We start from the raw sequence: 24,955 nt of genomic DNA on the forward strand, positions 1-24,955 counted from the left end.
TTTTTAAATATTAAGAAAGATAAAAAGATCGTTCATATTGTACAATATATGCAGTATAAAAATGACTTCACCTCAAAAATTAGCAAACAAATTATATAAAATTTCACCACAAATATTAAAAAATGATAAAAGGTAACGCAATAGATAATAAATAATAAAATAAATTAATTCATTTTAAATTGATATTTATATATTGTCGTAGAATATACTTAAGTCCAAGAACTCCTATAAAAAATGTTTATAAAAATAATATCGAAACCAAAAACCAATTATCTCCTTTTAATATTGATACTCCTAACAGACAAAAAATATTAAAAGATGGTTTTCCTATCAAATGTGGCACATTTCTAGGAAGCGGCGGATTCGGTATTGTATATAAAGCTTTGTATAAAGGTACAACAATTTTTTTAATATTTTTTTTAATTTTAAATGTGTGGCATATTTAAATATTACATATCGAATAGGTGAACAAGTGGCAGCTAAAATGATACAAACAGAAAAATATTCTAATATGTTAAACGGTGAAAGACATGCTTCTTTCCTAAGACATTCCAATATAGTAAAAGTGTTAATGATAGAACAAGGTGCTTCTTTGTCTTTAATAACAATGGAATTATGTGGCACTACTTTGCAAAATCGTCTAGATGAAGCAATATTAATTAAAAATGAAAGAATTTGTATATTAAGAAGTATAACTTGCGCTCTACAATTTTGTCATAATGCTGGTATCGTTCATGCGGATGTCAAACCTAAAAATATACTAATGTCCAAAAATGGTCAACCAAAGCTTACTGATTTTGGTAGTTCGGTGCTAATAGATGCACCAAATGAAATTGATAAATTTTATGTATGTTTCTATTATATGATATGGTCTTTATTATGCTTATTAAAAAGATTTTTTTCTTAGGGCACACCAGGATATACTGCTCCAGAAGTTATAAAACAAAATAGACCAACTCCTGCAGCAGATATTTATTCTTTAGGAATTGTAGCTTGGCAAATGTTATTTAGAAAATTACCATTTGCTGGATTGCATAGTCACACGATTATTTACCTTTCTGCGAAAGGGCATCGCCCTACGGATGATAATATGGATGATGAATTTAAAGGTACCTATAAAACCTTATATAAACAAATGTGGTCACAAAATACTACTGAAAGGCCCACAACCAATGAAGTAATAACTAAAATTGATACATTAATTTCTTCTTAATATTTATTTCAATTATTATCCTTATTTAATAGAAATTTTTATTATTCTATAGTAGATACGTATGAATTAATGATCAAATTTTGATTATATAACACATAATAAAAGAATCATCTTTTACGTATCAGGCATTTCTCCACCAGGTACAAGCTGCAACAAAAATATTACAAATGAATAATAATAAAAATATCACATAAAAGTTTACTGTATACATTTAACAAATTAATAAATAATTTGAATATCACTTATATTAAAGAAATTAATTTAAACTATTAAAAAAAAAAATTATTAACCATTGTAATATTGCTTCCATTAAGTAATATTTGATCAAGTTTGGTGACTCTTCTTCCTTCCGGTGTTGCTTCGCTTTCTGTCACATCTTCGAGTAACATATTTACGAAATCGTCAAAGCCTAACAAAGTGCCGACAATTTCTTTATCATTTTTCATAATAATATGTATCCGAGAACCAATACATTTGTCGACTAATTCTAAAATTTAATACAATAAAGTAATATTACGATCAAAAAAAAAAAGTAAGGTTAGAAATATAATGTAAACAAAACTTGTCTTACCTAAAGGCAATAGAGTTGATGGATTTGTACTGACAGAACTGGTCATAATGAAAAAGATAGCAAGATATATTAATTAAAAATAAAAATAATACAGCACAAATTATTCTTTATTTCATCGACAAATACTCGCTCTATAATACGGTGCATGGAAACATCACCGGCACGCCATCTACATGGAACAGATAGAACAATTAATGTTCAAATATTCATTGCCGTATACCACAGATTAAATATAAAATAGACTTATTGGTATCCAATTCATTTTTGTATCACCATAAATGATATATAATAGATCATAATATACAATGAAAATACAATTTTCCATGTTAAAGAAATTTCTCTTTATTTTTTTATTTTTCTTATTTAATGTTATTTATTTAATTTTTATTTAATTTTTATTTATTATTTTTATTTATTTAATATTAAGCTGTTTAGATTATTTAAAACATTGAAAAAGATCGATGTCATATAATAAGAAGTAAAAACGAAATTTATTCAATCAATTCACTTTATTCTCAACAGTAAGAAAATTCAGCGTTTCTCAAAGAGATGGAATAAACAAATAAAAAAGTCAAAACAAATAAACAAATATAGACAAAGATAAATAATAGAAAAAAAATAAAAATAGTATAAAAATTGACAATCAATGTCATCTTTTGAGTTGACAAAACAAAAACATTTCTTCAAAGATTGAATAAATAATTGATTTTTGCTTCTATACTTTTAAAAACATTTAAAAAGACATTAAATCTCAATTCTTATTTTATCTTGTCTTTGAAGAGATATTTTTAAAATTCAAAATATAATATTGAAAATAAATTTTTAATTCATCTCTATTGTTTTTTATTTTCTTTTTTGTTCATATTTATATAATTTTATTTATAGTATTTTAAAGATAATGTAAATCAAAAATATAAAAATATATATAAAATATATAATTTTTTTTTGACAATTTTTTCAATTCAGAAGTATTAATAATAATCTCTATTATTCTCTGTCTGACAATATGATTGATCTATGCTATTTATCTCATAATTAATATCAGTTAATTAGTAATTAATGACAACAATTATAATAGCAATTACATTAATATTAATGTAAAATTAAATTTTAATTTCAACTATTAAAATTACAATCGTTTTTGATACAAAAATACATGTAATATGAAAATGAAATAATAAGAAAAAGAGGTTAAATGAAATTTTTATACAAAGTATAAATCTATTCGTCTATTCTTATGTCGATAATTACATATAAAAATTTAATATTTTTGAAATAAATAATATCATTCAAAAATTATTAACAAATTATTTATCAATAAAATGTGACGAATTTGAGCAACTTTTCAAGAGATGGCGCTATAATTTTATAAATCATATTTTATATCACCTATATATCATATTTTTTTTATATATTTTTATATTTATATAATATATAATATTTCTGTCTGCAATATTAGATATGTAAAAATTATTTATTTACGAAATATTAACATTTTTAGTGCTATTTGATTTTATTGAATTCAAAATATATTGAATTTTGAATATGTCAATAATCATTAAATTAAATTGCATCATTTTTAATCAATTATATTAAATCTGAATTTTTGTGTAGTCAAAACGGTATTTCAAAACGTAAAAAACGTATTTCAAAACACAAAATTCCCTAATATAAAAAGTCTATGCTTATCTGTATAGTGATACATAAGTTGAGTTTAGACCAAAGATAATAATAAGTCTATTATCTATCTAGTCTATGCCACTGTTCACTATGATCATAAAAAGATACATTTATTTGTCATGTAACAGTTGCCATGTTGTTCTAGGAAGAAATATAGGGAAGTTACATACATAATTTTGCTAAACATGAAAGTCGGTAAAACAAGATTAAAATTTTGGACATTGGTTAAAGTAATATTATAATTGTGTATTAATTAGTTAAAAAATATTGAACTCAATAAATAATCATATCGTTATATTTTTATATTTTTACTAAGTGATCTAATAATCTTATGTTTTATTTTCATTATGGTGTAACATGCTATATTCTATTGGACAATGCGTGTATTTATTTCAAAAGCTAACCTACCTAATCATTGAAGTTATGTTATACACAAAGTTATAAAAAAATAAAAAAATTCGATCCATATTACGATTTAAAATATTATATTTATTTATTACACGTTATGCTGTGTTTATTTCAATGGCGTTAGAGGAACAACAAAAAGAAAGCGGTGATTCCAAAAATGAAAATTATTTACCGGAAAAAAAGGGAGAAGGTTGAAGAATTTTACCTGTGACCCATTTGTATTAAAAAAACGTTTTATTCAATGTCAATATATATCTACTGCGAACGCGCAAGAGCGCAGGTACACGTATATCCTTTCTCGCATGCCCCTTCCTTGCGAAAGGACAAAGCGGCTTTAGTTCCCGTTACGGCAGACTTCGGTTGTGGCTCGTGAAAGAAAGGCGGAACATCAGAAAAATGTGTGCGAACAGAGTATACTAAAGGAATATATGAAATAAAATCGTGCGATGAGTGCCTTGTGTATTCTTATCATTCAAAGTGGACAGTCCTAGGTACTGGTGTGAATCGCGTTCACCGCGCATGGTCTGTTGAGAAGAACCACCCTCCTTTTTCTAATTACTTTAATTACAAAGACGAGCCTATTTGGCGTGTGTATTCCGTGTCCGGTGTCCCTTAAGAAATATAAGTGCAGTAAAATTTATCATAGAATTCAACGAAAATGGCGACTTGAATTTTATCAACAATTGTACTCGTAAATTGCTTTGTGTATGATCGATTGAATAAATTCTTTTTACAATCATTAAAATATAAATCCATCCACAATAAAGATACGTCCTGATGATTCTGTTAATGAACACGGTACTTTTCTAATGGTATTTTAATATTCTTAATTCATAAAAATATATTTAAATCGAAGACGATCGAAACAAAAAGAGATAAAAAAAGTGATGAGTTCAGTAATGTGTATTATCGTGCGAATAACGAATAGTTCATGCGGAGGTCCGTTACCTTTGCTATTTCATGCGACGTTAATGCGTTCTTATTCTCATCAAAAATTAAGAAAGCGTATACCAATAATTTAACGGAGATTTTAATTGAATGTTATTATTTGCCGCGACAATTATGCCATCCTGTTTGAAAGATTATAAAAAAAAGTATTAAAGAGAAATCGTGCGCTAAGAAATATCAAGTGATGAACTAGAACGAAGAAGACGATAGGAATTCTGGTTCGTTGCAAAAGAAGAAGGAATCGGAAGACGTGTTCGTGGAAGTGGAAAAGGAGCGCGAAGGTGCGACGAGGTAGAGAAAGAAGAGCGAAAGAGAGAAAATATCTCGGAGATGAAAATCAGTGGATCGTGATTCTCTAGGGAGTCGAATAAGAGGTAGTAAGAGGAGGCCAGCCCGAATGGGAGTAGCAAAGACTAGATCGTGGTCGGTTCCTTTGGGTTGTCGAGGTCGTGGCAACGAGGACGAAGAAAAAGAGGACGGCCGTCTAACCGGGTCGTGGAAAAATCGAGTATACAGTGATTCGGTGGAACGATGACAACGACAACTGGAAGGTACGGTGCTATGGAAATGAGACATTCAAGAAGCGAGGATCTACTCGGTGTGATTTCTGGCTCGCGATCTCCGAGTCCTAACGTACCTCTGCCTAGTACCGCTTCCGAGGATGACCTTATCGCGGCCAGCGCCCTCCATGAGGCCACTGACACCACCATAAAACCAACGTGTCCCTTGTTGTCCTCGAGACCGGCCGGTTTTCCAGCAGATCGCATTGATCCTGAGGATTCTATCCGAGATATTGTCACCGAAAATGATCTCTACAGGTTCGTGTGAAATTTTTCTTTTTTGAAATATTTAGTGTAGTATTGCATCATTTGATTTTATGTATATAATCTTTAAGTTTATGTTCATTCTATTTATGGGAATGAAATTATCGATTTTTATTATCAATTTTAATCAAATTTGTAAATAGCTATTGATATTTTATCTTTCCTTGAAACAAAAATTATCTTATCCGATTACTTTAATCAAAAGAGATTAATTACGAGCAAATTTTTTTGAAATATAAATATGATAATAAAAAAAACTTAAAAACAAAGAAATTGATAACAACGAATAGAATAAAAGTGCATTATTTCTTGATAATTTATAATTTGTAATCGAATACTTTCAAAATCCATATTTTAAATTTATAAAATATATTATAAATATACAAGAATATAGATTATATGTTATATATTTGTAATATTTTATATTATATTTTTTATTATCATATTTTAAAAAGATTGAAGAACTAATTGAATTCTACGTTTTGTGTGTTTTTTTTTAAAGTCCTATAAATTTTATCATTAGAGATTCTTATCTCGCTAAATCTATCCACTAGATCGATTCAATTATGTACATGTATATATTGTAAAATTATTTCTCTATCAAGAGATAAAGCAAAAGAGAATTTACAAGATTAAAATACGTATATCTACATGTTTCTATCTCTTTTTCGATTTCACAGATATTATCATTAAGAATCATTATACATAATTCGTACATAATACGTACGTAATACGTTTTTCGAATTTATACAATTATCAATTCAAGTCATACAGATTTATTCGATTTGAATTTAATAAATATAAAAAAAATTTATATATTATGTATTTTTGTGTTAAGATTTCTAAAAAAATAAGATAAAAAAATTTTCATTCGAATATATTTTTGCAACGACGAATTTGTCATCGTTTGAATTTTTCGTTAGAGCACACGAGCTCGTACACAGTACAAAAAGAACAGAAAAAAAGAATCCGGTTTCCGGTTCGGTCGTCACGCATGTACAGCTCGATTTAAGTGACGAGTTGAATCATTGACGAACTATTCTAGTTGATTTGTAGACGTGCACGTGCGACGCGTATAGATACACAATCATGTTTGAAAACGGAAAGCAAGGAGCGTTTCATTTTTTAATGAAGAAGGAGCGGCTTCCGTCAGTAAGGGCTTAAAGGCTCGTTCTTAATGAAAATAGTTTTGAAGGAGACTAGCAGCGACTCCAGAAGCCAGCAGGCGTCCACTTAAAACGATTTAATCGGTGCAATTAATCAGCTCTCCTTGGTTTCAACAACTTTGGTAATTTTGTCGGTAATTAGAAATAATCACGCGCTTCTATTATTATCGTTATTTATAAAACAAAGTGAAACAATTAATCTCAAACACGAACGTGGAATTCTTTTTCTCCGTTAGTTTTTTCTTTCTTACCGCTCGAAAGAAATTTATTTCTTCGAAAGATGACTGGAAACAGATATAGAATATATTTCATGTGTAATGCATGTTGAACGGTAAAAATACGAATCGCGAATGGGTTAAATATAACTTTCATTTTTGGCAACACGATGCTCCATGTTAAACTCCGATCATAGTCGCCGTTATTCAAATGCTTTATGCGAAAGCATTACTACATTCTACTATCTACATTTTAGACATTCTACAAGTTAGAATGAATTAAAAATTATTTTAACAGACTGATTGATCGAGCAATATATTACTATCAAAATTCCAAATATCTAATCTAATTTGTTAATTTTTCTTGATCTGAATTTTTAATTTTAGTCGAATTCAAATTATTTTTAAATATTTCAAAAAACGAAGAAAAATAAGACAAAGAAATATACGAAATAATAATATACCAGTATAATTGTTATCGATTATCAGACTAGATCGATAAGATTAATTTTAATCAATAAAATCGAACTATTGATTTGAAAATTTCAAGTGATTTATATAAGATTTAATTATTAAATAAAAATTAATTCTATTGTATCACATGATAACATAGATTTTTTACAAAATCCTATCAACGTTAAAATTTTTCATCGAGAATATCTATTTTTATCCTACAAACGAATGTCGCAAAAAATTTCCAATAATCGGTTTTCGTCAGATACAGATAAAAGGTTATCCGTTGAGCGGGAAATTTGAACGAAAGTGTACGCGACCTAATTCCCCACTTATTATTTCGCGGTGATCGCGACGACAATGGTTTTCGTCCAGCCTAAAATAGGTATAATCCGGTGCAATGCTCGGTAGCCATCGAATCAGAATCGAAATCGACAATCAACGTGTTCCCTGATGCGTGACCATTGACTCGTGCCCGACATCGAGCGCCGTCGGCTCTCCAACGATTGTGCAGAAAAGAACAGAGCTAAAGATAGCAATATTTGAGAGTAACTTCTTTGCCTCGCCCCGGTAGCAATTCTTCCATCCGTTATTATCCATCGTTCAATCGATTTTTAAAATACGATCTCATATATATTTTTATATAAACAGGATTCTGCGTGAGTCAATCAATAAATAAGGTTAAGTTAGGTTAGGCGATAGCACTGTTCTTTGAAAAGAATATTTTTATCAGAAATAAGAGAACAGAAATTTATATTCAGGTTACTCCTCGTTTAACATTTGCAATTATTTATCGCGAAAAGGAATTAATTTATGCACTGCATCTAATCAATTCAGTATTTTAACGTTTCATCTTTTGGTTAGGCATCCATATTAAAATAATTTCCAGTTATTTTTCTTCGTTCCAGAAAACGCACGGTGATGTGTTTCGATGATGATGACATGCTGGAAATAATTTGTCCTCAAGAATTTTATACGGCATATATTTCCAACTTGGATGTATTTATTATGTGACATTTCTATGTTAATAATATATTGTAATATAGGATTGATTGATATAATAGGTTAATATTTATTATACATTATTATACATTATTAATAATTGCATCTATAAAATTATCTAGTAATTATATATTTTTTAGAACAAAAATTATTAATCAACTATATATTTTTTCCTGTATTTTTTTTTTTTTTTGATTATATAGCAAAATTTAGATTATATATATATATTATAGCTAAGTGAATCCTATATAAGTTAATCTAATAATCTATCTAACATTGAAATATGTCAGGAATACTAGATGTATTATAAAATTGCGACAAAATATTGAATGTTATCTGATCCATGAATCTAACCTTGATGCTTAGAATGAAAGAAGTGTCGTATGGTCTTTATTTAGATTTCTGAAATATTTGATGACGTTTATTTCATATATACAAAGTATCATCGTTTTCAAAGTATCTATTAGCTTCTGCTCACTGAAACAAAAAGTTAATGAAATTCTGTGCAATTTTTTTTATTTCTGAAAAAATATATATAAAATGTTAATACGATTATCTTTATTTTATTCTTATATATTTTTATATATAAGTATATATAATTACTTAAATTGTTTTAAGAAAAACACGTATATCATGAAAATGTATGATTCCATTTAGAGGAACGAGACTAACTATGAGGTCTTGGCGAGTAATGATCGGAAAATAATTCCGCTCCGCTATTATATTTCTCTCGTTGAACTGAGCAACATTATAGCACCGACTATTCGAGATATCCGGTCAAAATACGGGAAATTATTTGTATAATAACATGCAGAATGAATCGGTATTGAAAAATATGGTAAGGATTGATTCTACGTGAAAAAATAAATCATAATAAAGATAGAATAAAATTTTTTTCATTTGAAATTTTATTTTGTAAATCAAGTTCGAAAAATTTTCAAATGTAAATGAAAATATGAATAAATTGTCGATAAAAGTACACGTGAAAATAAGAAAAAAAAATATAAAATAAATTTTTTTTATTTAGAAATTAATCTTTGAAACAATTGAATTTGGAAATTTACCGATTGCATTGTAAAGTACAATGTGCCAGATAATACTGAAAGAGACCCAAAAATCCTTTATTCTAGCAGGCTATAATATTCTTCTTTCTTTTCATTCACTCGATAGAGGTTCGAAAATGCGTCGAAGAAAAGGAAAATTAAGGACATAATATAAAGAGTATATCTGCATTTTTACAAACTCGATTTCTTGATTATTTAATCTCGATTTTTTCAGAGAAATAGATTTAAGATAAAATTTTATTCTATATTTTTTATTAAAGTAATCATCATTAATTCAATAGTTTATTCGTATATAATCGGAATTTACTCGAAAATAAAATCTCGAATAAATTTTACTTAACATTTTCAACTTATTTTTTCACATAGAATCAACTCTTATCATATTTCGTATGTGTTCTGATTCACTTTTTATAGATTTATTAACTAATTAAATAAATATATTGTTTCAAATAAACAAATAGTTTTTACGATATTATACTATTCTAATCTGTGTGGAAAGTTATTGTTTAAAAAGACGACATTAAGATTTGATATCGTAATCTATTTTTTTTAAATTAAAAAAAATTGCTTGAAAATAAATCTTATAATTGAAAACAAATCAATGAAATCATTAAATTTTGCAATCGATATCGATTTTATGCTATTATCAATATTTTTTCAATGTAATATATAAATTTTTTCAATAATTTAGATTAGATTTTATTCTTTGTTTTTGTTTTTGTAATTTTATAAAAAGATAACTTAGAAACCATATGTTTCAGATTTATTTATTTTTCAAAATTCCATCTGAAAATTAGACTCATCGCGTTAAAAGTATAATAATAAAAAATTAAAAAAAAAAGAAAAATAAATTTGAGCTTACTAATAATAGATTTGGTATAATAATATAATTGATAAGGTTAGTAATATATTATATTTAAATATATAATAATATACATAACGTTTCTAAAATTCTGATACAATCATAAAAGAAATGATTTATGATTAAAAATAATCAGTTAATATAAGATAATTTTATAATTTTAATAAAATTTTTTTACAGCTTGAAACTCTAAGCAATATTTTATTACAATAAAATCAATCAAAGAATCTCTTTCTAACATCATTTATATTCATTTTTATATGCGTATTTTAAAGACAAAAGATAAATAATTATACGTGTAAAAATTTCATTATTTGATTTTTTTAGATTCTTTTTTAGATTCTGGATTTAAAATACGCATTTAACATATAAAAAAAATATCTTTGAAATAACAACCGAAAACAAACGGGAACAAAAACATGTCTTCACTTTCCTTTGCGTATATATCGTGATCGATCTCTCAGAGAAAAAAGTGCACATAGATCGAGATAGGAAAAGAAACTAACGCACCCTTTTGTGGTGTTCCCGCGCCATCTTTGGACGCGTCGATATTCAACATCGTTAACCCTTTCACTAGAATACTCAAGTTAGAAAGCCGTCTGAAAACCGTCATTGTACGAATCGTTGCTTACAATAAATGCCAGCCCAATTCGAATACCAATTTCTCTACTGATGAACGATTCGATTTATGAACGAACCGCGATGTGAATATTTATCGATCCAAGTTCCGTGCTACTTTATCTACAGAGGCATTAAACAGTGAATGTAGTCCGTGAACAATACGCATAATTTCCAATTTCGGTAGATCTTGACAAAACAATGTACCGATAATACCGCATGAATATATTCCAAGATTTTTTCGTATTTCGTATTCTTCTATGGACTATGTGTTAATAAGTTATCGTACTATAAATTACGAATAAGTTAAATTTACGATTGTATAATAATAAAATATAATTGAAGTATAGAAATTACGAAGATTACGAAGATTCTAAATTGAAGTATGGAATTATATTGATCGATGAAATGACATTCTGAAATGTTCATATAATATTTAATTCATTCAAGAATAACATATAATAGATAAATTCTTTTTTATTCGCTATGTTTTTCTATTTAATTTGACGAGATATAAAGGGAATTTCTTTTTCAAGAATTTTATACCATCTGATTTTTATATATCTTCAGTTTATGCTGGAATGTGTAAAAGTGTAGTCTGCTAATTATTCTGTAATTATATGTAATTTCTATCGCTGTACGTAGAGATAAAAATTTGATATCTAGAATAACACAAGATATCTCGTTTTGTATGACATTATATTTAGATATATAATCTTAAGATAAACTATATCGATTTTTATCATTGTATTGAATCTCATTGTATCGAATTTAAATTTTGCTTTCTCTAAATGCTCAATTTCAAATAGTATATCTTACGAATAAAATGATTTTATCGTTTCCTGATCATAGATAAACTATAAATAGTTACTTTCTCTAAAAATCATTTCTAGTAATTATCGAATACTATAAACACATTATTTTATGATTTTAATCATTATAAGAAACGATGTCAATTTCGAATAAATAATAAATAAAAAATAATTTGTCATTTTACAATTCTCATGAAATGAATAGTAAGAACAATAAGAAATTTGAACAATAAAAAATAAGAAATTTAAGTGAAATTTATATTAAAATACAAAATACGATATTTTGTAATTGCAATACCAATTTAGGCCATAATTGAAAGTTATTCATCTTTACTATTTCTTTTAACATCTCTCTTTGATGCACAAAAAATATAGTTCAATAAACGATTAAATATTTATTTATGAGACTTTTGATTAAGATAATTTGAATTATTTAATGATTATTTAATAATTATCCGAATAAAAATATAATATTAACATTGTCAAAAGTACGTATCTTTAACAATTAAGAAATGAAAAATCTTTCAATTGATTTGATAGTTCTAGCATTAAATAATATTAAAATAAATTATATTTGATCTTATTTCAATTACAAATATCTCAAAGTACGTAATTTTAAAAAAGCAAAATTTCTTAACATTTATTTTACTTAATTCTTTTATGTATTAAAACGTATCGTATATATTATTGACAATCAGATCGTCTTCTTAAATATTAATTTACATATTGCGCACAATGTCGCGCGAGTATTCGATTGATTGCTCGATGATTCAGAATCAGCTTTCCCATCGATGCAGAAACAAAACGCGAGTCTCGAAGATCGAAAAGAGTAGGAGAGCAGAAACTCGGTGAATCGTATCGCGTTCATCCTTCGAAGCCCGTCTAGAATTACATCGAGATAAGTTTCGCACGATGGAGGAGGCTCTGTCGAAAAGCGTGACGGGCGGACCGACTCTCGAACAGCAGAGGCTGTTTAACCGATGAACAAACCCGGAAGACGATCGAAGATCGCCGTTGGATCCCAAAGTAGGCGCGCAACGCGTCTATCGAGGAATCGTGAAAGCGAAAGTCTCGGAGAGAATGCACGATGCGGTGTAACGGTGACGCGAGTGTCAGTGAGTGAACCCAGTCGAAGAGAAAAAGAGCCGGAGAGAGGAAGTTTTGGTGCGAAGCAACGGATTAAGAAAGAAGAAGAGAGAAAGGGAAAGAGAAATCAGTCGAAGTGTCTCGAAAGAATTCGTAGCAGCCACCGGGCCTAGCCAGGACACACTATGACCGAAAGGTCGTTTTCTAGCTTCTCGGTGTTATGTTGTCGCGAATATTGCTTAGTCCCGCGTGGGACTCGGGCAAACTTGCGGTTTCCAAACGGCAAATCTGTAACGAGAGATCGCGTTGATGGAGAATCCGGCTCGAATTGATAGGAAAATGGGATTGTTTCTCGTCTGGTGATAAAAATACGAGATAAATACGAATCGTGATGCGAGTATAATAATATTTGTGATTGCTCGATCGCGTGAAAAATCTTGTTCTTCGTTAGGAATAAATGAAAATGATATTACGAAAAGATGTCATGCGATCTCATTCTTATTTTTTTCCCAGGATTTCTTCCAACTTTCAATGATATTATCGTTTATGGAATTAATGCACAATGTTACTTTCTATTTTCAGATTTGTCTTGTTCAAGCGCCATTACGATAAATACGTCGCTCTGGCAACTAAATACGAGGAGGCTAAAGGTGTCGCTTATTACTTGGAAGAACGTTACCATGAAGTGAAGGTATGTACGAGGAGTTTATTTGTACAAAATTGAAATTTATTTCGGATCAATTTTCCAAAAATGTCCTGTGAATGTATTAACATTCTTTATATCTATGCGTTAAAAATGAATAAACTCGATTCGATTTACACTTAATTCGACTTTCTAAACAAACTTGAATAGCAAATATCCCGAAGATTATTACAAAAATCGATTATGAAATAAACTACAATGGAATGTAGCATTTAATACAGGATTTCGGATTTATCGATACGAATTCGAAGTAATTTATAAGAATCGGCGTCAATATCGCGATGATTAACAATTTGAATATTTGAAAAATTTTATATATAAAATCAAAGATGCACAGTTGTTGTGAAAAAGGAATAAAAATTGATTAAGTTTTTATCAAATATGTATTTATAAATCAATAAAAGTTATTTCATTTTTGATGGAGTAAAACGAAAAATAATTTATTATCTCGATTCAATTTGTCATATAGAAACTCGCTCATTTTCAAACGTATGTAATCATCGAGTTTGATCAAACGTGACGAAGAAAATCTGCGGATCGTTTTCCCTATCGTGTAAAGAAAGCGTGTAGCGTAAGTTTTACGTCAGTGTTTCATAAACTCGAGTCGAGATTATCAGTGGGAATTATCGGGATGTAGAAAAGTCAGCGCATGTCTGTAATTTTATAATTCGGATCTCGATGGAAAAAAAAATAAGAATATCTTTCTACGGTTATTATATACGGTTATATAATATTTGGTTATTATATAATTATAATTAGTATTAATATTAAAATTGCAAATGAATTTTGAAAGTTTCCCAAATACGAATAAAACGCGTAGTAATTTTTATAAGAGCTGCGTAACAACGCAATTAAATCGTCGAGATGGATAACAAAAATCCAAGTCCTTCCGCGATCTTGTTAGTCCGCTTGATGGTATCTGGGCCCTGGGGAGCTAGTGCCGTGAGTGAAATCAACTTGCTCTCGCCTGTTGCAATATTATCCGTAAAAATGTGCGAGAGAAAACGGACTCTTTCTACGGGTTATTCATTATCTGAAAGAAATGTGTATCGATAAGATTGCCACTCCCATTGTAAACTGGAGGAGAAATTTTTCGAACAAAAGAGGATTTCTATTTCTCTTGAAAGAGACACACTTTTGTTAAAAATTTAAAAAATTTTTTTTTTATTGATTTATTTATACGATATCATGACGAATATTTTGACGAAAATTTTCATAAAAAGATTTGAAAAATTATCGAAATTATAGTTAATATTAATTGAAATTGAAATTTTTAATAATATAGCATTCAAAAATAATCGACAATAATTTAATCGATTTTAAAGGCATTCTTCGTGAAATTCGGAAATTTGATATGCATACGTACAACTGATAGAATTATTTTTATTACGTCATAGATTATTTTTAAAAAAAAATCACAGTTTACATATGTAAACATATGTAAAAACACAAAATTTTGATGTAGTATAATTTAAATAATATTCCATTCGTCTTCAAAAATTTATTAGATTCGTGACTTGACATCTAAAAATTTAAAAAATAATTTTCCAAGCTAAAATACGAAAGTCAAAAATAAAAAAATTAAAGCTTCGTTTTATAATTATTGACAATTAATTTAATTTAATTTAATTTAATTTATCAAATAAATTTTTATTAACTTAACTCTCAGATTTATTTCTTTTTTATTCTCATATCACGTTCGAATAACGCTGAGAAAGAAGTTCTTATGCACGATAGTCATGAGTTAAAAACCGTATTCAGTACAGCTCGATGCGTTTCATTGTATAATTCTTTACACGTTCTACAATTCTGTTGGAATAACCGATTCCATTCAAACATCGTAACCGTAAACCTTGACAGACAAAATTTCTCATGTCGAGTGGTCTATTTCTTTAGGTATCAACGTTACATTCCTTACGAAGAAATTTGACATCGCCAGTTCCATTATTGAAACATTATACTTTCTCGTGGAAAACGGAAATTGGCAAAAAGAAGGGCAAACATAGGACATTCCATTTTTGTGAAACCATTTTCTCTCGTTTTATACTGTGTGGATTTGTTTCTCGATATATTGACATCCAATTAACCGTTTTATGCATATAATGGCGAGATACTTAACTAGTACGACAAGATTTAATTTGACTCTCAAGATTTGACCTAGTTCGAAAGAAACAAGCGGAATGTAGGCTTCGCCCAACTAAATATGTATATAACTGCAATTACATCGGTTCTAAAAAAAAGTTGCCGACGAACAATGATCTTAACCACTTGAATACAATGCTCGAAACGAATATTCCAACGAAAACAATGTCGAGGATTAACCTAAATTAATTCTAAGATTTGGATAAGATATTTGAAAAGATATAAAGATATATTTATTAAAATTTAAATTTTTATAATTTCCATTTTATTTTTTTAAAAATTGATAATAAATTGATAAGATTTTACTTTTCATAGAAATAAGTTTAAACATAATAAATTTCTAGAATTTATTTATTATCGAGATATTTAAAATGATCGAAAAAAGAATAGATATCCATTATATTTCTTAGATGGTATTTAGATAATTTTTATCTAAGAGAAAACTTTCATTGGCGTTATTTTTAAAATAAATTTAATCTTATGAAATTATAGAAATTAAATTTGTGCCTTGTACAAACTTGGCTGGTGGTTGTACTTATATTTTTTATTCTACTATATTTTATTAAGTACACTTTTATTACTCATTTTTATTTTTATAAATAAATTTAAATTTAGGATACGCAGAATTATAATATGTATCGATTGCTGGAACAATAGTAAATCATTGCCACTTAAACGAATTATATTTTGTACAGCTGATCACGAGAAATTTTGCTAATGAAACAATAATTTTTAAATTGCCTATAATTTTTCGAATTGCAATTTTATTACGTATCGTCAAAAAATTACGAATAAATTATAAGGATTAAAACTAACGTGAAACAAAAATGCGAAAAAAAATAAAGAAAAGGAAATTTATAAAGTTCTCGAGAAAAGAGGTCTAGGAAAAAACGTAGGTGGTTAATATTATAGCGGAGGTGTAAGCTGCAAGAAGGCCATGTAGTTGGATTTCGCCCGTGGGCGTTGGTTTCCCCTTGGCCTTCCAATGGACGCGCGGCCACTTGTATGTCTGCTTATCCCACTATTCGCCGCGAAGAATTTACAGTGGTCATCGTACGGAGAAACAAAACCGCAGAAACAAAATCTAGCGGTTTCAAGAGAATGGTAAAAAGTCCAGGGAAGAGAAGAAATGTTTTTACATTTCGTTATTCTGCTTTTCCATCTGCGGTTTCGCATCTCGTCTTTCAACAGTCCCCTCGAGCTGATCACTGACACTCTCTTTTTCCCTCTTGACTTTCTTTCTTCTCACTCGGTTGTTCTTGTCTCTTTCCTCATTCCTACTTAGTTTTGTCGAAAGACAGAAAGAGCGCTTTTGAAACAACTTGTTCCAAATTATTTTAGACTAGTGATGGGATCAAGTATGTCGTAAGTAGATTTAAATATCAAGAAATTTTGTAAAAAATATTATTACTTCCTATATTAAATAGATTCTGCACCTTTTAAGTTTTTCGTTGTTATTTTTTTCTTACTTCGATGGATATGAAGGTTCCTAACCTATAAATCAATCAAATATCATTTTTAAATAATTACAAATGAAAAAATTAAAATAAAATTGTAGAAATTCTGTTTATTATATATATATATATATAAATATAAATAAAAAGTATAAAAATAAATATTGAATAATTTTAATTTCTGATAATTATATTTATAAAAAGTTCGATGTATTCCAACATCGAAATATATTTATGACAAGTGAATTATATTCTATAACATTTGAACTTTATGAAAAGTTATTTCCATTGGATTTGGATTCAAACTTGTAATATACATATTGAACTTGATTCCGTCATTATTCATAATATAACGTTCATTAACCTCGTACCATCGAGACTCTAGCTTGCCCATCTAACCTGACCTACAATCTGGCATGTAGTGCGGCACTAGATGCGATCAAGTCGCAGCGACATCATGAATCACATCATTCTTCCTTGTTCGATTAGCGATTTTTTTCGATTGAATAAGCATAAAATTCCTCGTGAAAAAATAAATAAGGTAAAAGATCGATGATTTACGATTAATAGCAATCGATAATATAAAGATACATTTGAGAATACAGAGAACATGACAACAGAATAGATTTGCGAACGCCATGTCACATTACGCAGTCATTTTCATTCTATAAATACTTTTCCTTAGTATTTAATATATAGAGATTGTTACATCGTAAGATGTTGTTTAAATGATTCAAATTAATATTTATATAATTCTTGATCAATATTAATCAAAATTATAAAATTGTAACATTTTAACTACGATTTTATGATTTTTATAAAAGATTGTTATGATTACCATTATTAAACAATTTTAATTAATAGCTTTATAATTTTAGTATTTTTTTAATAGTCAAAAGTATTCTACGACTTCAAAGAAATCTAAAAAATAAAAGTACTATATTAGAGTAAATCTATATATCTTTTTTGTAAAGTAAATGTAAATAAATGTATATCAATGAAATTTTGATTCGATAATATAATTATATTGATGGTATTTGCATGCAACTGTCTGTAAATGCAACGGAAGCATCCAAAAGCAATGGCCATGAAATCAAATGCAGTACTGGAAATATTCTGTTCCATTCTCTTTTTTAATTAGGTCTATCTTCGTTAACGTTTCCTACAGATACATTTCACATTTTAGATTGATAATCATTATCTTTGAAGCCGTTCGTTGATAATATCTTCCAAAATTGTTCATTTTATTCGATTACAAACATAAAACAAGAAAAAAAACAAGGAAGAAAAGAACGAAATTCAGCTTTTAATGAATTTGAGAAATCTTGTCGAAACTAATGTTTTAATTCTCTCATAATGAATCAGTCAATCATATAGTAGATACAAGATTTATTTATAGATTATAGATCCCAAAGAAGAAATTATTATTTCTATTATTCTATTCGAAAATGAATTTATCAATTAAATAATTATTTTTTTTTGTCTATGAATTTTCAATTTTCAATAATAATTCTCTATATTTATTAAATAAAAACTAACAAATTATTATTATTATCTAATAAATATAGATCTAATTGAACCCTATTTATCCCGTGAAAGTTAATAAAACTGTATTATAAGTATAATTATATAATTATATAAGTATAATTATAATAAAATTAATAAGGATGTGTATGTGAATACGGGTTTAACTGGATTTTAGGCAGAAAGAGACAAATTGGAAGAAACCAGACGATCGTTGGAGAAGCGACTGGAGGGTTGCGAGGCGGAACTCCGAGGTAAAGAGGACGAACTATTTCTACAACTGGAACGTAGTCTTCGTCTGGAAGAAGAAGTAGAGAGAGCTAAGACAGAACGGGACAATTGCATAGCTGCCAGAGATCGGTTGGAGAAACAACGCGAGGTTACGTTGCGACGTTTACAAATGCAACTAGCACAAAATGAGATCACGAGACAAACTCTTGAACGGGCTCGGCAGGATGTTGTCAGACAGGCCACTGTTATTCGTGCCGAACGAGATGCTCTTGAAAGAGAGGTGATAACAATTTGATATTGCTCTCCTTAATTAAAATGTATTTATTTAATGTTTCAAAAAACGACTGTAAATTTTCAAGCTATAACAAGTAAAATAGCTTTCTAACTTTATTTAAAAAGTAAAAGACAAATTTTAAATACAGCAATGTATCTTAAAAAATGAAAAAGTGATAGGTAGATAGAATAGTTAATTAAAGAGAGCAAAGTATTCAATAAATATGATCAATAATATTACTTATACATTATATCTTGCATTTGTAGAATGAAGTTTTAAAAGAAAAATTGCGCATAGAACAAGGAGAATTGGGAGAGGAAATACGTAGACGAGACGAAGGTGTTGCAGCGTTGACTCGAGAAACTATGACATTGAGACACGCAGCGAGACATCTTCGTGCAGCAACAATACATGCCACGTCTTGCCGCCGTCGTCGACGGTGCTCTGTCTGTTTGTATGCGAGACGCACTTTTGCCGAGGTCGATGATTATCGCGACGAGTAAGTAAATCATAGAAGAAACGTATCAATTCTTAACACACTATATATATATATATACGTACTATGTATTATAATTTTAATACGTGAAATCCATAAAAAAATCTTGTTTTTATGTTACATACAATAAGTTTTATATTATAATTATTTTATATATAGATTTTGATAATGTAATTGATAATGTAATTTAATTCTATAAACGCTTTTTACTTTATATATCGTACATCATGGATAAAATAAAAGTATTCTAATTAAGAAACGACGAATATATATTTAATATGCAAACTGTACTTTTATAATAAAGAACAAGTTTGTTGTAATTTAAAAATAAATAGAATATATGACATATTCTTTATATAAATTTTATTATTGATTTTATATATTAAATCCGTTCGTAACGAGGAATACATAACCTATATAGGAGAATAATATAGTTAGAAATTAAAAATGATCTATCTATTATTTGCAAAAATTTCAGTGGAAATCTTTTCAAGTGCCTTCAAGCGCCGCTACAGGATCTACGTACCTGGTTGCGACCCAGCACGTCTGCAACAACAACATCGCGTGGACAGAGGACTATTTCAGTGTTAGCCGATCAAGAAATAGGTTTCATTGACGATTCCAGTGTTGATAGCAGTGCCGGTGGAAGTAATGGCAGCAACAGCAGCACAAGTAGTAATAGTGCATCTGATGACGAAGCATATCCGAGTACTCCTGTTGCTGAAATATCACTTTCATCGGCTAATTCAAGCGTTCCAGCTACGGTTAGAGCCTTTTCATCCGATTCAGGGTTAGTGATGGTTTTATCTTTATAAAGTTTATATACTTTTCAATAATCCAAAATATAAAATGTTATTTATTATTAATTATTAATAATCTAAATATTAAATATTATCGAATTTAAATGTATTTGTATCCGTTTATTTATATCTATGTTGATCACTACTACACAATATATTGAATTTTAACCGGGATATTAACAACTTCAATTAAAACGAACATTATTAAAATATAAAGACGTTCATAAATTTGATAATCACATTAATAAAAATTATTGGGAGATGATATTTGACCAGTAAAATAAATTAACAGAATATTTTTTATAATAAATTTGTATGTTTTCCAGGTTTTCTTCGGAAATCGGAGATCGAAGATCACGATGTTATGAAAATGGCGGTAGTAGCACCAGCAGTAGTAGCGGAAAAAGCAGAAAAATTAGTGAATCGCTTAGTTGCAGTGAACCGGATGAGCAAAGTACAACAGGACTTACTCGGTCAAGATGGACCTCCTCGTTTCGTAAATTACTTGGACGGAAACCGAAGACCAAGTCCACATCCGACCGCTCCTCATGAAGAGACTAAGACTGAGAAAAGCACAGTCATTGTGTTTGAAACACATAGTGCAAAATCATAAAATTTAGTGCTCCCGCCCTTTTTCGATTGCGTCGTTGATTTGATCGATATCGTTCGCTTGATCGGTAAAACATTCCAAATGAATCCATTTAAGAATTAAAAAAAACAATTCGATACTGCCCGAATATTGATAATAATGTAATCCTGATTTTCTTCATATTAATAATATCGAATTAAAAGTGCGTTAACAATCACAGATATCGAATTGTATCACTATAGAAATTTATCCTCGCAATTGACGATCATTTTATTAATAGTTTACTTTTTCATATCTAATATGAAATATTTTGGCTAATGTCTCGATTGTTAATATTCACGACGATGTAGGAATTGAAATTAAAATAAATTATTAACGATTAATCGATTTATTGTTAATTAAAAAGGAGACTGTGTTAACGATTAAATTGGACATAAGAAATTTATAAATACTTTATTTCTAATTGGATAGTGAATGATGTTATTATTTATAATGTATTTTATTGCCTTTATATTGTTATTGTTAAAATGATTATTATTCTACTAGCCAAAGAAGTATAAATATAAATATATAGAATATCCTGCCAATTTTTCCTGCCAAATTATAATAACATGTTATATAAGCAAAAATAAGAAAAAAATGTTAATATATACATGTTATACAAACATTTAATATATTAACTTATAAAAGTTGTAATATATTAACTTAAAAAGTTTAATATATTAACTTATAAAAGTTGTACAAAAATAATATAAATATAATAAATAATACGAATTTGTTCTTTCTTTTAAATAAAGTGAAAATAACTTATCGATATTTATTTAATTACACGAAATGTTTATATAAATACTAATTTTACTAATTTCCAATTTTTTAATTCAATCTTTAACTAACTTCAAACTTATAAATATCGAATAAATATTGATAATTATTCTCGTATCATATAAACGAAAGGACAAGTCCATTTTTTTTTAAATTTGGAATTTCTAAATAAAATTTATATTTATATAACTTTTTATTTCTTATTTTTGTTCATAAAACATATATGGAGGAAAAAATTTGGGACACTCTGTATACACGAATATCAATTGCCGTTTGATTCGATATATTATAGAAATACAAATAATGAAAAATTTACTTTTTACTTTTAGTGTCTAATGAAATATTGAAAATATTTATAACAAAACATCATTCATCAAATTAAAAACAAAATTTTTTTGTGTGCAATAGTATATATATATATTAAAATCAAATAAACAATGTCAACTGATCTTCTTTTACAGGATATCATATAACTTATACATAATAGAAAACTTTAATTCAAGTAGATTGAAATTAATAATATATAAATGTATCTAGGAATATATTATCAATACATTATAAAATATGCGAAAACATCATATCCAAGGTAAAAAAGTTTTCTTGAAAATTTTACTTAATTTGATTATTAATTCATTTATAATTATTATAGGTTCCTTTTTAAATTTTATTCATAAGAATATTACAAATTTTGTGTATATTTTTTATATTGTATTTATAAATTTTAATTTTAATAGATTTTTGTAAATTCATAAAACAATTATGAAAGCAATTATGATTCAATATTGAGTTAATGTAAAAATTAAAATTTAAAACAAATCAAACAATAAATATCTATTTGATAATTAAATTGAATGAATTCTCCACAAAGATGATAAAAATATTTAAAATTAATTTATCTAAAATTATATTACATATATTAATTTATTACAATTTTTTATTATTTTTTATTTCTAATTTCCTAAAATTTTTGCATTAACTATTAATATTATTGAATTTTAATTAATTCGAATATATTATGTCTCAAGTGCAAATATAATTAAAAATACAAAAAGTAAGATCTGAAAACATTTTATAAAATTGAATCCACTACTTTTAAATAAGAATAACAACAATAAAGATTAATTGTTATTATCTTTTAGCGTATTTTAATTTTTAATTGATTTTTTTAAAATATTACCTCTGCTCTTTTTTCAGAAATTCATACACATTTACATAATTTGTCAAATTTTTATCTACTTTGTATATAAATATTCACAAAGTATTACAAAGTGCATGAGAATTATTTTAAATATTTAAAATTTTTTTTTTTTGGATTACTAAATCATAATAATTGGTTTTCTAATTATAATATGTCCCTTAAATTATTTTTTAATACAACATATTATGAATATATTATGAATTTATGAATAATATATATATTGTGAATTTTTTACTATCTGATTTTTTCTTATTTTTTTTTAAATTTTTATGAAAATATAAATTCAAAAAATAAAATATTGAAAATCAAAAATTTAAAAAAGTCTCTTAAATATAGATTTAATTGGTTAATTTTGAAGATTATAATTTGATTGGTTAAAATATTTGATGGAATAATTTTAATTGATTGATTTTTAAATATTATAATTAAGAATATATATATATATATAATAATCAAAAAATTCATATATACTTCCAAATGCATTTTTTTTCAACTTTTTCTGTAAAATTTATTATAAATTAAACTTCTTTCAAGAAAAGGAATTAAAATATATAATTTTATAAAGAAATAATTTTATAAAACTATTCAAACAAGTGAAAAGAATTTAATTGTAACATTTTATTTTTATATCAATAATTTATAAAATATTTAAAAAAAATATTTTTAAAAAATAGAATTTTGATGCAACATTTAATTTAACATTTTAATTTAATCAAAATTTTAAATAAATATTTTCATTTACATTTCTCTTAAGTAATGTTTTTATATAATATAATTTTCCTAATTATCTGTAGCTAATGAATGTTATTTGTAACTAATAAATATATAAAAATATATTTTTATACTTTTTATTTTTTATATTAATTTTCAATTAAAATTTATTTGATTGCAATTAATTTTTATAATTAATTAATTTCATTAGGTTTTTTCCAATTTTCTATAATTTAATTTTTATATCATGTTAATCAAAAATAAAAAATGTTTTGCTTATGATTCAGAAGAAAATCTTAAGTATTTATGATTAGATTGCAATATTTTTTATATTTTTGCAATTGTTACGTAAAATGACTCACTCATGTTTCTCAAATATATTATAAAATATAATTTTTATAAAAAAAGAATTTTGTGATTATCAACTTGTCTTTTTCCATTTTTCTATTATTTATTATTATTTACTATTCTATTTTCTTTTCTTAATAAAATATATATTGCATCAAATTTATATTCTGAAAACATATTCTGTATATTATTAATAATAGAAAATAAAAATAAAATGTTACAGGTTAAATATATTTAATTCGTATGTGTATATAAATATATTATAATAACCTAATTTCTTTTAATTCATTTCAATTATCGTTATCGAAAATCAAAATTTTAATTATTTACTTCTTACGATTACATTATCTAGGAGATTTTAGAAAAATATCAGTTAACATAGTTTTTATCTTTTAAATCAAATACGTATACCATATGACGTTTTTCGTAGATTCTCCCACTTCAACTCTCGTATGTACACGAAGTATGAATTTAACGAATGTAAAAGCCGACATGAACCGAAGTTGTTAGTTAGATTTCACCAGTCTGACAGTAGATAACTTGCATATATAGTGCCGTAATTGCAACAGGTATGTGTATATACATATACATATATATATATATATATAATTAAAAGTAATTTGAATCAGTAAATATTTATCAATTAATGAATATCAAATATATTTTACAAAAAATAAGTTTTTTAAATGTTAAATGAATATAGTTCTTTAAACATAAATATTAAATTATTATAAATTAAAT

General features: G+C 26.9%; 3 protein-coding genes and 1 long non-coding RNA gene across 6 annotated transcripts in view; 3 read left to right on the plus strand and 1 right to left on the minus strand.

The window, feature by feature from the left end:
* On the plus strand, positions 1 to 1,454 carry LOC107997221 (serine/threonine-protein kinase mos). Its single transcript, XM_017055659.3, has 4 exons — positions 1 to 132; positions 203 to 393; positions 465 to 847; positions 908 to 1,454. Exons 1-4 carry the CDS (start codon positions 62 to 64, stop codon positions 1,211 to 1,213), a joined length of 951 nt encoding a protein of 316 aa, XP_016911148.2. The 5' UTR covers positions 1 to 61; the 3' UTR covers positions 1,214 to 1,454.
* On the minus strand, positions 1,195 to 5,597 carry LOC107997222 (U6 snRNA-associated Sm-like protein LSm5). Of its 2 annotated transcripts, none has more exons than XM_062081417.1 (4): positions 5,458 to 5,597; positions 1,785 to 1,953; positions 1,504 to 1,700; positions 1,195 to 1,360 (listed from the first exon to the last, which is right to left on the minus strand). In XM_062081417.1, exons 2-4 carry the CDS (start codon positions 1,828 to 1,830, stop codon positions 1,328 to 1,330), a joined length of 276 nt encoding a protein of 91 aa, XP_061937401.1. In that variant the 5' UTR covers positions 1,831 to 1,953; positions 5,458 to 5,597; the 3' UTR covers positions 1,195 to 1,327. The 2 variants fall into 2 exon arrangements, with proteins under 2 accessions (XP_061937401.1, XP_016911150.1); XM_017055661.3 differs by lacking the exon at positions 5,458 to 5,597 and adding an exon at positions 4,078 to 4,217.
* The window catches only part of LOC108003866 (myosin-7B-like), a 23,123-nt gene continuing 3,519 nt past the window's right edge, over positions 5,352 to 24,955 (plus strand). Inside the window, exons 1-6 of one of the 2 annotated variants that reach the window (XM_062081414.1) lie at positions 5,352 to 5,638; positions 13,505 to 13,613; positions 18,924 to 19,256; positions 19,517 to 19,749; positions 20,225 to 20,536; positions 20,873 to 24,783. In XM_062081414.1, the coding sequence (XP_061937398.1) occupies positions 5,352 to 5,638; positions 13,505 to 13,613; positions 18,924 to 19,256; positions 19,517 to 19,749; positions 20,225 to 20,536; positions 20,873 to 21,098 (1,500 nt within the window). In that variant the 3' untranslated portion in view covers positions 21,099 to 24,783. Of the gene's footprint in view, positions 5,639 to 12,623; positions 13,119 to 13,504; positions 13,614 to 18,923; positions 19,257 to 19,516; positions 19,750 to 20,224; positions 20,537 to 20,872; positions 24,784 to 24,955 lie in introns of those variants that run through there. The other variant, XM_062081415.1, reaches the window with a different exon arrangement.
* On the plus strand, positions 6,951 to 9,551 carry LOC133666919 (uncharacterized). The gene is made up of 3 exons (XR_009831817.1): positions 6,951 to 8,137; positions 8,387 to 8,542; positions 9,138 to 9,551. It is a non-coding gene; the product is annotated as an uncharacterized LOC133666919 (long non-coding RNA).

The sequence above is a fragment of the Apis cerana genome, linkage group LG11 (genome assembly GCF_029169275.1).
Source record: "Apis cerana isolate GH-2021 linkage group LG11, AcerK_1.0, whole genome shotgun sequence".
Taxonomy (NCBI): domain Eukaryota; kingdom Metazoa; phylum Arthropoda; class Insecta; order Hymenoptera; family Apidae; genus Apis; species Apis cerana.